Source organism: Malurus melanocephalus, unplaced genomic scaffold (assembly GCF_030028575.1).
Source record: "Malurus melanocephalus ecotype Western Australia unplaced genomic scaffold, MMel_1.1 scaffold_488, whole genome shotgun sequence".
Classification (NCBI taxonomy): domain Eukaryota; kingdom Metazoa; phylum Chordata; class Aves; order Passeriformes; family Maluridae; genus Malurus; species Malurus melanocephalus.
Window position 1 is genome coordinate 6,285 of NW_026623720.1, and position 12,043 is coordinate 18,327.

Here is a 12,043-nt window from a genome sequence, read left to right on the forward strand (position 1 = left end):
GCTGGGATGGGGATGTCAGCACTCCCGAAGGCTGGGATGGGGATATCAGCACTCCCAGACTGGGACGGGGCTCCCGTACTCACCGCTCGTTCTTCTGCAAGCAGATGAGCAACACTATGAGCAGGACAAAGACCAGCCCCAGGGTCAGGAAGAGGAACTGGATCTCAGTGTCGTCTGGGAAGGAGGRCAGGGTCACAGGGAGCTGCGCTGGGCACCGCCAGCTGTGAGGTTTGGAAAGGTCCCCTCCCCACGGGTGGCTGCACCCCTCACCCAGCACGGTGGTCACCAGGGTCAGGCTGGTGCCGTTGGTGCCGCCAGCAGCCGTGGATGCCATGATGTGCACTTTGTACAGGGTSGATGGCTTCAGCCCCTGGATGACAAAGGAGCTGAGAGAAGGATTCACGGCGGCACCTGGGGACACAGGGAGCTGTTGGTGTGGAGGAATCCCCTCAGCTGCCCCTCAGCCCCTTGGGTCTCCTGTCAGAGACCCACACGAGCCCCTCTGAGGAGGGCACAGGCTCTGCTGCTGTCCCCACCCAGCAGATCGAGGTGGGATGCAGGGCAGGGTCAGTGCTGCTCTGGGCAGGACTCACTGGCCACGTCGGTGCTGCTGTTGGCCCAGAAGATGGTGTAGCTGGTGATGAAACCGTTCTGCATCTCCACTGGCAGCGGCTCCCAGCACAATTCTGCCTCTGACTTGCTGATCCTCCTCAGGTGGAGCTTTGGGGCATGGGATGGGGCTGAAAAGAGCAGGACAAGGGACCAGGCACTGAGCAGAGCCACTGCTTCGGGTGGGAGCAGGAGRGGGGGCCCCACTCCCGACTGTGGGACTCAGACAGTGCCCATAGCTGAGAGCACCTGCCGAGACGAGCCAAACCCAGCCCTGCAGGCTGAGCGCTTTGCACAGCTCCTGGATTAGGGGAGAGAGGTTGTCCCTCCTCCTGGAAAGGCAGAGCTTTGTTTTTGGGGGCTGCTGGGGGTGCACGTACCCTTCTGCTGGGAGTAGGCTGTGGTGTGGACGGGCACCCCAACCGTGCCCTCGTACAGGGGGTACAGCGAGATGTTGTAGCGCTGGAAAGGCTCGATGCCATCTGCAATGAAGGGGGCTGGGGGCTCAGGGCACTGTCTGCTGACAGTCTGTGCCACCTGTGCCCCAGGCTGCCAGCCCGCCTGCCCTGGAGTGGGTCCAGAGCAAGGACCGAGGATGGGGAGTGGGCTGGAGGCAGGGTTTGGTCCTGGTTTGGTCATTATGGGTGTCACAGCCCCCTGGCACAGCTGACCAAAGGGTCAGAGTCCCCTGGCAGCCCCTGCTCACCCTGGATGAGGGCTGCGGTGGCCTCCCTGTCACGCTCCATCTGCCAGCACGAGCTGCAGTGCCCAGGCTCCGCTGTCACCCGCTGCCACTCCAGGACGTAGGCGACCACTGGTGCCACCGGTGGCTCCCAGTGCACCCAGAGGCTGCGCTCGCCTGCAGGCACGGCCCGGAGCCCGGCCGGGGGCTGTCCTGCACGGGACAAGCAGCTGGGATGATGGGAGAGGGGAGCACCCGTCCCGTGTCACCCACTGTGTCCCCCAGCCCGGAGCCTGCCCTGCTCCTCACTCTGGCACCTCCTCGGGGCAAAGCAGAGCCCCGCGGGGCCACGCAGAGGATTTGGGCACTTTCCTCTCCTTTCACCTTTCCTCTCCAGGAGGATGACCTCGGTGGGTGCCGACTCGCCGGCGGCGTTGTAGGCTGACAGATAGACCCTCCTGGTCCCCGCAGGCGCCGAGAAGTTGCAGTGGGTGTGGGTGGTTTGGCAGACAGTGGTGAGGTCCCTGCCCCTCCTCCGGGGGCTCAGGGTGACGCGGTAGCCCAGCACTCGCCCGTTGGCCTCCCTCTGCCGTGGGGCCTGGGTGCGGGCAGGGCGCGCTGATGCCGGTTCCTGCGGGATCTCCGGTCCCTGCGGGATCTCCGGTCCCGAGGGTGATGCCCCGGCGCCCACCCCGCCCCTGCTCACCTTCCAGCGCAGCTGCACCTCCAGCCGCCCCCCTGCCCCGGCCGGCTGAGCCCCCCACCACGCGTCCAGCGTCCCTGTGGGGGCTGCAATGGGAGAGGTGGCAGGAGCTGAGAGGGCCCAGCATGGCCGTGTCCTCAGCGCTGTGCCCTATGTCCCCAGTTCTGTGCCCCGTGTTCCCAGTTCTGTGCCCCGTGTTCCCAGTTCTGTGCCCTGTGTCCCCAGCTCTGTGCCGTGTGTCCCCAGCGCTGTGACCTGTGTCCCCAACGCAGTGTTGTGTGTCCCCAGTGCTCTGCCATGTGTCCCCAGCGCTGTGCCGTGTGTCCCCAGCACTATGCCAAGTGTCCCCAGCACCGTGCCATGTGTTCCCAGCATGGTGCCGTGCATCCCCAGCGCAGTGCCGTGTGTCCCCAGCGCAGTGCCGTGTACCTGGGCAGAGGGACTCTCTGGCTGGCTCCCCACTCACCTTTCTCATGGGTGGTGTAGTTCCTGCCCGGGCTCCACTCGCTCCAGTAGGCCAGTGCCGATGCTGAGCTCCGCCGGCAGCGCATCTGGAAGCGGTACTGCGTGCCGAACAGGAAACCGCAGCGCTGCGCGGTGCCGGCCCGGCCGGTGATGCCGGTGACCTGGTGGCAGGCGGAACGAGGGCTGTGCTGGCTCCTGCCTCGGGTCGGGGCTGGCCCTGGTGTGGGAGCGGGGGGCACCTTGCCGTCCCCCTCCCACACGAGCATCCCGCCGTTCCCACTGCTCAAAAGGGAGGGAGGGTCTCAGCTCCTGCCCGGTCCCGCTGCCCCAGCAGCTCTCACCAGTGCCCAGGCAGAGTCCTCGGGTGCCCGGTAGCGCAGCTCACACTGCAGCTCCATGTGCTCCGTGCCCCGTGCCACATCCCAGGCCAGGGCAATGCAGTCGGTCTGGAAGGGGATGGACTGGATGCTCTGCAGGGTTGGGGGGTCCGGCTTGGCTGGAGGAAGAGCAGGGGAGAGCTGGGGAGGTGTGCGGTGGGCAGTGCCCAGAGCCACGACCTCACATGCCTTTTGTTAATGTCAGGAGCTCCAGCCAGGGTGCCGCAGCAAGAAATGGGAAGAAATCACGCCAAAATATTTAGGAGAACWGCTGGTGGCAGGGGACAGAAGCCAGTGTGTTCCCGTGCTTGGGATGGGGTGAAGCTCAGGAGCGCAACACCAGCACTGCTCCGCATTAATGCTTATGCAGAGAAAGCAGATTCCATGGGGCTCGGTGTCTGGAACACCCCAATTTGGGTGCWCCAAGAGGTGAGAGCATGCCACAGCCATGGCAGGGCTCAGCTGGTTCCTGGGCAACCCTTTCCCAGCCCCAGATCACGGAGGACAAGCCTCTCCATCTGGGAAGGCTCCTTTTATAAATAGTTTATAGGCACTGGATCCATTATTAATAGACCTCCTGAATAAATGGGTAATCAATTGCTGGAGGAGCTGTGGAGTGCAGCGGGTCAACCGGCAGCTCATAACCCTCCACACGCGCTGCTGGCTCTGTAACACAGCGCTGGCACCGATTCATCCCGGCGGGACATTCATCATGGAACCTGCCCGTAAAACGTGACCTCAAAGCCCGACGCGCTTTAATGGCACTTTAATATCCCTGTCACTGCTGATGCGCTTCCCTGGCCGCTGACCTGTGTGCCAGCACTCACCCACGTCCATGGGGTCGATGTGGAGGTGCTCGGACTCGGCCGTGCCCAGGGCGTTGGTGGCAGACACCCAGATCTCCATTTGTCGGTACAGCTGGAGCAGCGGGCGCGGCACCGTGCAGTGGCTGTGCCCGCCTTGCGGGGTGCAGCCCGTCACCGCCGGGGCTCTGCTCCTGCGGCAGCCACAGCAGTGGGCTCGGGGTCCCTCTGGCAGAGGGTTGCCGTGGGGTTTGGCAGGGATYGTGGCACCGGGACTTACCCGGCGCATTTCAGCGCGACGCTGGTGGGGAGGTGGCTGTCGGTTCCCTGCTCCCACTGGCACATCAGYCCGTAGTCACTGAGGTTCAGGATGCAGCTGAGGTTGAGGGGCTTGGCAGGAGGGTCTGGGGAAGAGCAACCAAGGGAGAGCCTGAGCGAGTGCCTGTCCCTGCTGGGGAGGAGGGTGACCCGTGATGGTTTCAGACTTACAGCCCGCCCTGATCTCGGCCATGCCGACTCGTTGCTTGGTCCCGTTCCACTCCACGCAGCACCACAGCCTGGCCTGCGTGCGGTTGAACCGGGGCAGGGTGAGGTTGGACACCTCTGTGCCCCCTGGACCCTGGCGCTGGCTCCCAGCCACGGGCTTGTTGTCCAGCATCCAGCTGATCTGGACCTTCCCCTGCTCCAAGCCGCGGCAGAGCTCTCTCTGGATGGTGCAGGACGCCGTAACAGCTGAGCCCAGGGCCACAATGGGTGAGCCCACAGCCACCGAGGCGCAGCCCAGCGTCCCTGCAGGCAGGAAAAGCGTGTCACATCCTGGGCASAGCTGTGACAAAGTCATCTCAGCTTCTCAGCGCCCAGGCAGGACCTAARGATGAGTCTCTTCCCTTAGACGGGCCCCACGGCCCTGCAGAGGAAGAGMCGAGCGTTGGGCAAGCCACCGGCACGTGCCTGTGCCATCCTGCCTGTGCCCGCTGTGCCACCGCCGTTCCCGCTGCCCCGTGGCCCTGGCCAGCCTGGACGGACACAGGGAATGGTGTGGCTGTGGGACCGGACAGGATGGACCGCACTCACCGCCCAGGTGGAGCAGCAGGAGCAGGGAGAGCTGCAGCAGGAAGGGTGTCCCAGCTCYGCGCCTGGCCATGGTCTCCTCCGTGGCTTTGGCATCACCTGGAGTGGAGAAAGCAGCTTGTCCTGRGGGTCAGCGAAGGCTGGGGATGAGATGGGCTGAAGAAGCCGGGCTCCACTGTCAGCGGCGCTTCCCGGAGCAGAATGTCCTTTCGCTGTCAGCGTCAGCCCTTCCCGCAGCCCTTCTGACACCTCCGCCCCCGGCTCGGCGCCCGCGCTGCCGCAGCTGCCGGCGGGGAAAGCGCAGCGCAGAGACCCCGGAACGCAGGTCCCTGCACACCGCTGCCACCGCCCCGGCCCCGCACCCCATCCCGGGCACATCACCCTGTGCCTGGCCGGAGGCACGGGCTGATTTTATCTCCACTATCTACAGCCGCGGCCGGGCAGAGATTTGCGGTTTGAGGGCGGGTGAGCGCTGGGGCGGCGGAGGGCGATAAGCTGGGAGAGGGAAGCGAATGACCGACAGCAGCACACCCAGACTGGCCAAAGCTGCGGGGTTCTGCCCAGGGCCCCGGCCCCCGGCTGCCCCTGCGWGCTGCTGGAACGGCCCTGGGAGCGTGGCTGCCTCTGCCCCTGCCCGGCCACCTCTGCCCTGGATGGGTCCCAGACACGTTCGTGGCCCAGGAGAGGCTGCGGGTGCCCACAGCTCCTCACCCCCCAAGCCAAAATCCAGAGGGAAACAAAGGACTCGAGTGTGGGAAGCGGGACTGCAGCCACCCCTGRGCGCTCAGCACGTGTGGCTGTCGCGGGCAGGGGACTGTGTAGGGCAGCCACAGAGGAGGTGCTCAGTGGGACCTGAGCACCTCGCACCCACCCTCCCTCACTTCCATCCCTACCTCGCCTCCATCCCTGCCTCTCCTCCGTGTCCGGAGTGTCCGGAGTGTCCGGCCGCCGCTCACTGCCCGCTCTGAGCGCAAGGCTCCGGCTGCCAGGGGCTGGCCGTGCTCAGCCTGTTTGCTAACATGCTGCTTTTCCCGTTAGTTCCTCAAAACCCGGGCCGTTAGTTGCTGTGACGCTCTGAAGAAGGTGATTGCAAAACACTTCCCTGGAGGCTGCGACCCCCTCGCTCGCCGCAGGCAGGAAAGCCCAGACGCAGACACCCCARGCAGCGTCCGGCCTCCACCCTGCCCGCTCCGGCGGCTGGACCGGGCACAGCCGGGCTGTGGCATAGACAGCTCCTCACTGCAACTGCCCTGGGGCCGCCTGGCTGGGCTGGGGGACACGGCAGAGGAATGTGGGCTGGGGGAAATGGCAGGAGACCGTTGGCTGCGGAATGAGCAGCTCAAGGGGCAGGAGGCAAACCCAGCTGTGGCTGCCAGCGTGGTGTGATGCTGCTTGGGAGCATTTCACATCCCAAAGCTTGTGCCTGTGCCCACATCCACGGGGTCCAGCTTGCCCCAGAGTGAGGGGACACCCAAGATGCCCAAGGGCAGCCCATGATGTGATGTTCYCACCAGAATCTCCCGGTGCTGACCATTAACCTGTGCTATTTCAGCAGCTCTTTGCCCAGAGCTGTGCTGAGCTGCTGTGCCCACCCGTGCCAGGCTGGAGCACAGCCCTGGTGGGGAATCCCGTGTCTGGTGGGACGGGGCTGGCCTGGGGGGTAAACAGAGGGTTGCTCAACCCTCCCCACACTCACAGTCTTTGCAAACACGGCGGCTGTTGTGCAAACAGCTGTTTACTCCGGGCTTGGGGCAGTGTTTCATCTCCATGGCCCACTGCAGCGCTCCCACGCTGCCAAAATCTGGGGGTCAGAGCAGCCCCCTGGGAGCAGAATGTCCTGGGGTGAGACACCTGGGGAGACCTGGCATCGCCTCCTGCCGAGCTGGGAGCCGGCCCGGGGCGGTCATCGCTGCCCTCACAGCCCCGACAGTGCGAGCAAAGGCATTTTMCCCCAGATGTGCCCTGTTTGTAACGGGTCAGGCTGCTGGCACGGGTCGGGCGACGGTCCCGGGTGGGTTTAGCCGCCCTCGCAGCATTTCCCCGGGGTGTAGCAACCCGCAGCTCTTCGGGCTGGGAGCCGGCACGGCTGTTTACCAGGCGAGCAGGAATAGCCGTGGGTAGCCATGGCGACCTGGGCATCTCCGTGGGAACCGAGGGCGTGGAGCTGCGAGCACCCAGCTGGACATCGCCAGGCACCGGCCACCGGTGGGGCCCCGCCGCGGGGTGAGGAGGGGACGCTGCGTGTCACAGCAGCGCCTTTGGGTTCTCCTCGCCTCTGCTCCGCAGAGAAAGGGCTCGTCCCGGGAGGCTCCGAGCGTGCCAGGCGGCCGGGACAGCTCYCTGCGGGCGGGGATGGAGCAGACGCGCCTCCTGACAGCGCTCTCGCTTCCCCTTCGGCTCTGAGTCACGCTCACAAGCTCCCAGCTCCGGGATGGGGCAGGAATAGGAGGCAGGGAGCAGGGTGCCGTCCCTGTGAGCTGTGGGTCCCCGGCAGAGGGGCTGGGGCAGGAGAGTGCATGGGGAGGGGCTGCTGGGGTGTAAAGGGTGGGTGACAGAGGGTCCCATGGCGCAAAGGCAGGTGGTGACACGGGCCGTGGGGTGGGACAGTAAGGAAAACACGGTTTGGAGGGAGGGTGGGTGCTCATGAAGSAGGTTTTGGGGTGACTGCTGGGGCAGTGGCTCCCAGTTGGTGACACAAAAGCCTCCCGAGCCCGAGGCCATCGGGCAAGGAGGAAGGTGGAAAGGAGAAGTGGATGTGGGGTTTTTCCTGGTTGCAGTGCGTGGGGTGGGGACTGGTGGCACTGGACAGCAGCCCATGGGCTTGGCTGGACCCTGGGGTCAGCTCTGGTCACCATCCACAGGTAAGAGCCCCACATTCAGTGCCTGGGAATTCTCAGCTGTCTCTGTGCTCCCAGTGCCTCTGATTCCATCCCTGCTSGGTGGATCATTGCTATTAAGCAGAATAAAGAACATTYCTAGTGTGTATCAACTCTGCAGGCRGCAAAACCCRGCTCCTCTAAAGAGATTTTCCCTTTCTTCTCTTCATTCYCTAGAAAAATAGAATATTGCCAGTCATGTAAGACGCAGGATCTAAGTGCAAAAGCTTCTGCAGGCTCTAATGGGTGAGCAGAGCCGCTTAATTGCTGCCCAAAGCAATTAATTCAAACAAGCTCCTTGCTCAGCCATCAACAACGAGGAGGGAGCAGAGGGCTCTCCAAGAAGTCACTCTGTGATGGTCAGGAGAGCACAGGATGGCATCACCAAGGGACAGGGACATGGGCAGCATGGAGCCATGGGCATGAGAGTCCATCCAGGGCCATCCTGTGTCCACAGGCTTTGGTCACCCAAACACCAGGGCTGCCCCTGGGCTCGTCCCTGCTGTGCCACTGCCAGCTCCTCCCCAGTGAGGTGGCAGCAAATTGGAGAGGATTGATGGCAGGGGTCYGAGAGAGTGACCTTGAACAGCTCTCGACACATTCCTGCAATTAATGAGGCAGGAGGATTAATTTCTGCGTGGCAGAGCTGGGGAGGCCCCGGTGGGCACGGGGAGGGGAGGAGGGGCARGATGTGCTGCCATAACTCATCTCCACTCTGCAAGATGCCAAAATGGTGCCAAGGTCTGGCTCGGCAGAGTGGTTCAACAGRGCGGATGGGGGAGAGTGAGAAATCTTCCATGGGACCACCTAAAACTTGCCTGTCCCTAAATTCCTGCCTCTGTTGCAGAGGTGTTTGTGGCAGAGGAACCTCACCACGTCCTTTTGCTGAGCCCTGTGCCACCCTCTCACCTCTCAAACTTCTGGAAATTCCTGCTGTTTCCTGCTGATGAGCAGAGCACCTTCTCCTTCTGCCATTGCCAAAAAGAAATTTCCCTTTGATGCTGTACCCCATTAAATCAGCTGAGCAGGGGCTTTTCACCCCCCAGCACATCCCCTCACCCTGCTGTGCCCGTGGCAGCACATCTGAGTCTGATCCCATCTGCTGGGGCTGCGTGGCCACTCCCGACACTTCCCGGCAATCAGGCTGCAAGAAAAGCACTATTATTATTCTGCTCTAATAAACACCTCTGACAATAATAGAAAAAAAATCAGCTTTTATCGGGAGGAAAGGATACCTGGGAATTATTTACTCAGAGTCAATAGTCGCAGGTGGGGGTTGCCAGCCTGTTCAGCTGCTCGTGGCCTGAGTGGCCAGAAAATTGCAGGAAAAGGGGCAAAGCCCTCCCTTGCTCCTGCTCTGTGATCCCCCCATCCCGGCTGTGCTGCCCAGGGACACCCTGCTCATTCCCCATCCATGTCACCCTGGGACACGCTGCCAGAGTGGAAGGCACAGGGGGGCTCAAGCTTTGGGGAGGGAATGTGACTCAGAGCTGGCACCTTTCCTCTTCCAAGAGTCAGGTCTGTGAGAGCAAAAAATCCACGGTCAATTGAGCTAATCACAAAGGCAATGAAATGTCTTCGTGAGGTTATAAACATCCCCGTTTAAACCCAGTGACACAGGGAAATAGGAATCCAACCAAGCAGCCTCCAAAAGTGCTTTATTCCCYATTATTTTCATTAGCTGCCTGGTAATTTGATTTGTCCTCTCCTGCTGCTGGCTTTTTCCACGGCCAAGAGGAGCGACAAATGAAAYGCCCTCAAATGAGCCCTGACAGTGTCCAGGGGGGTCGGGAGTGACGCAGCTCTCCCAGGAAACAGCCACGTCTGTGCTCTGAGAAGTTTGGGGTGCCTGGACCCCCCTGATGGCTCTGACACYGCCCAAATCTCCTGGCCAAGGCTCCCTGAGACTCAGGCTGTGATTCCCAGTGCCATCAGGGACACAGGGYGAGCACCCCAGGGCTGGCACGGTGTCAGCACCTCCCGTCGTCTCCTCRTGATCCTGTGCCCCCAGCTCCACGCTGACATCCTGTCCCCATTATCTGCAATTTCCTTGAAAGCTGTCAGGCATCGACGGGGTCCCTTTGCAAATGAAGAGAGGAGGAAACAACCAGGTCTGCATTTATCCCACTAGAAATTAATCCCCCCTTCTTATTTAAAGGTATCAGTGAATGAGGCCAAGTTGTTAAGTGACAAAAGAAAAATGATTCTTGCCTTCCAGGGTTATTAAAATCATGTTCTACAATTTTAGCAGCCACAAGGAAGCCCAGATAATGACAGATGATGATAATCCATCTCCAGCACAGCCTGGTYTATAATGATACTGCCCATATCTCTTGTATTACCACCAATTACTCAGTGTATAATGAAAATGTACATCCATTCTGGGGAGCTGCATTTGCTGTCTCTGAATCCAATTTCTCCCTCTCCTTCCCCCAGTACTCCCCTGCTCTAGCTGGAGCCCCCACCATGCTGTGGGATCGAGGTTGAGGGATCCAGACTGTCCATGCAGGGATCAGTGAGGGCTGTGGATGCCCCTCACCTCATCCTCGAGTGCCTGAGGCTGCACAAGACCTGTCTGGGGACACAGGTACGACAGGAGAGGCTTTGAAATGCAAACTGCAGGAGCAACCTGAGCAGATACAAAGCAGAGTGAATCCTCTCTGCTGGCCGAGGTGGCAGCTCATGGCCAGCCCAGCTGGGGCTGCCCATGAAAGCTTCCAGCAGCTGCCCCTGATGCCAAAACCCGAGTGAAAGTGCCTGTCCAAGTGCTGAGATGGCAGAAACCTGCTCAGCACAGCATCATCCTGCTCAGCATAGCATCATCCTGCCCAGTACAGCATCATTCCCCTCATCACAGCATCATTCCCCTCATCACAGCATCATCCCACAGCATCATCCTGCTACAGCATCATCCCCCTGCATCATTCTGCTGGGCACAGCATCATCCTGCCCAGCAAAGGATCATCCCCATGAGCACAGCATCATCCCAAAGCATCATCTGCTCAGCACATCATCCCACTGGGCAGAGCATCATGCTGCTGGGCACAGCATCATCCCTGTGAGCATAGCATAGTCCCTCTGGGCTCAGCATCATCCTCCTCATCACAGCATAATCCCGCTGAGCACAGCCTAGCACAGCATCATCCCSMTGAGCACAGCATCATCCTGCTCAGTACAACATCATCCTGCTGGGCTCAGCACCATCCCCATGAGCACAGCATCATCCYGCTGGGCACAACACCATCCTGCTGGGCACAGCATTGTCCTGCTGGGCACAGCATCATCCCGCTGGGCTCATCCTCCTCAGCACAGCATCATCTCATTCAGCACAGCATCATGCTGCTGGGCACAGCATCATCCCCATGAGCACAGCATCATTGTGCCCAGCACAGGATAATCCGCTCAGCACAGCATCATCCTGCTGGACTCAGCATCATCCTCCTCATCACAGCATCACCCTGCTGGGCAGAGCATCGTTCTGCCCAGCACAGCATCAGTCTGCTGGGCATGGCATTGTCCTGACCAGCCCAGAATCATCCTGCCCAGCACAGTATCATCCCTTCATCACAGCATCATCCTGCTGGACACAGCATCATCCTACTCAGCACAGCATGATCCCTCTGGGCACAGCATCATCCTACTCAGCACAGCACAACCCTGCCCTGCACAGCTCATCCCACTGGTCAGAACATAATCCTGCCCAGCATGGCTCCATCCTGCTGGACACAGCATCATTTTGCCCAGCACAGCATTGTCCTGCTGGGCACAGCATCATCCCTATGAGCACAGCATCATCCTGTCCAGCACAAGATCATCCTCCTCATCACAGCATCATCCCACTGCATTATCCTGTTGGGCACAGCATCATCCTACTCAGCACAGCATGACCCCGCTGGGCACAGCACCCTTCTGCCCAGCTGGCAGCAGCAGCGTGGCCCAGCCTAGAGCAGAGCTTCCACGACATCCCCAGTGTCACCTTCTGATGTCTGGAGGTGACAAGGCCACACACCTCCCCCGCCATGAACGCCTCTAGGGGAAAATGCACCCCTGAGCTTTTCCACCATCAAGCTGTGCTCCCTACACTGGCACCAGCTGCTTTCTACAGCAGCACTTAATCCACGTTAAATCAGAGTGGAAATCACTCAGAGCCAGGTGAGCATCTGATTGCAACTGGATCTGCTCCTGCCGCAGCACCTGGAAACGGCGCCTGTGTAAGATTAATGTAGATATATATTTCATCTGGATTCCATTATCTTTCACTTTATTCAGGTCAAAAAGCAGGAGACAACATCTTTTAAGATGAAAACATAATCTTTTGGAAAATTGAAAATATAGATCATTGTTTGGGTAGGAGTCTGTGCCTGTGCTGTCRCTGGGGCATCTATTGCTGCTCTGGAGACCCTCAGCCCATGTGGGGGGAACTGCACGGGGGTCCCTGCAGCAAAGGAGCATCATGG

The 12,043-nt window shown here is 60.7% G+C and overlaps 1 protein-coding gene across 1 annotated transcript; it reads right to left on the reverse strand.

Moving 5' to 3' along the window:
- Positions 1-67: 67 nt before the first annotated feature.
- Positions 68-5,871, reverse strand: CSF3R (colony stimulating factor 3 receptor). Its single transcript, XM_057381028.1, has 14 exons — positions 5,604-5,871; positions 4,714-4,809; positions 4,129-4,428; positions 3,920-4,043; positions 3,664-3,833; positions 2,801-2,955; positions 2,461-2,620; positions 1,998-2,080; positions 1,676-1,889; positions 1,316-1,504; positions 990-1,091; positions 594-740; positions 271-411; positions 68-174 (listed from the first exon to the last, which is right to left on the reverse strand). Exons 2-14 carry the CDS (start codon positions 4,781-4,783, stop codon positions 80-82), a joined length of 1,950 nt encoding a protein of 649 aa, XP_057237011.1. The 5' UTR covers positions 4,784-4,809; positions 5,604-5,871; the 3' UTR covers positions 68-79.
- Positions 5,872-12,043: the final 6,172 nt, after the last annotated feature.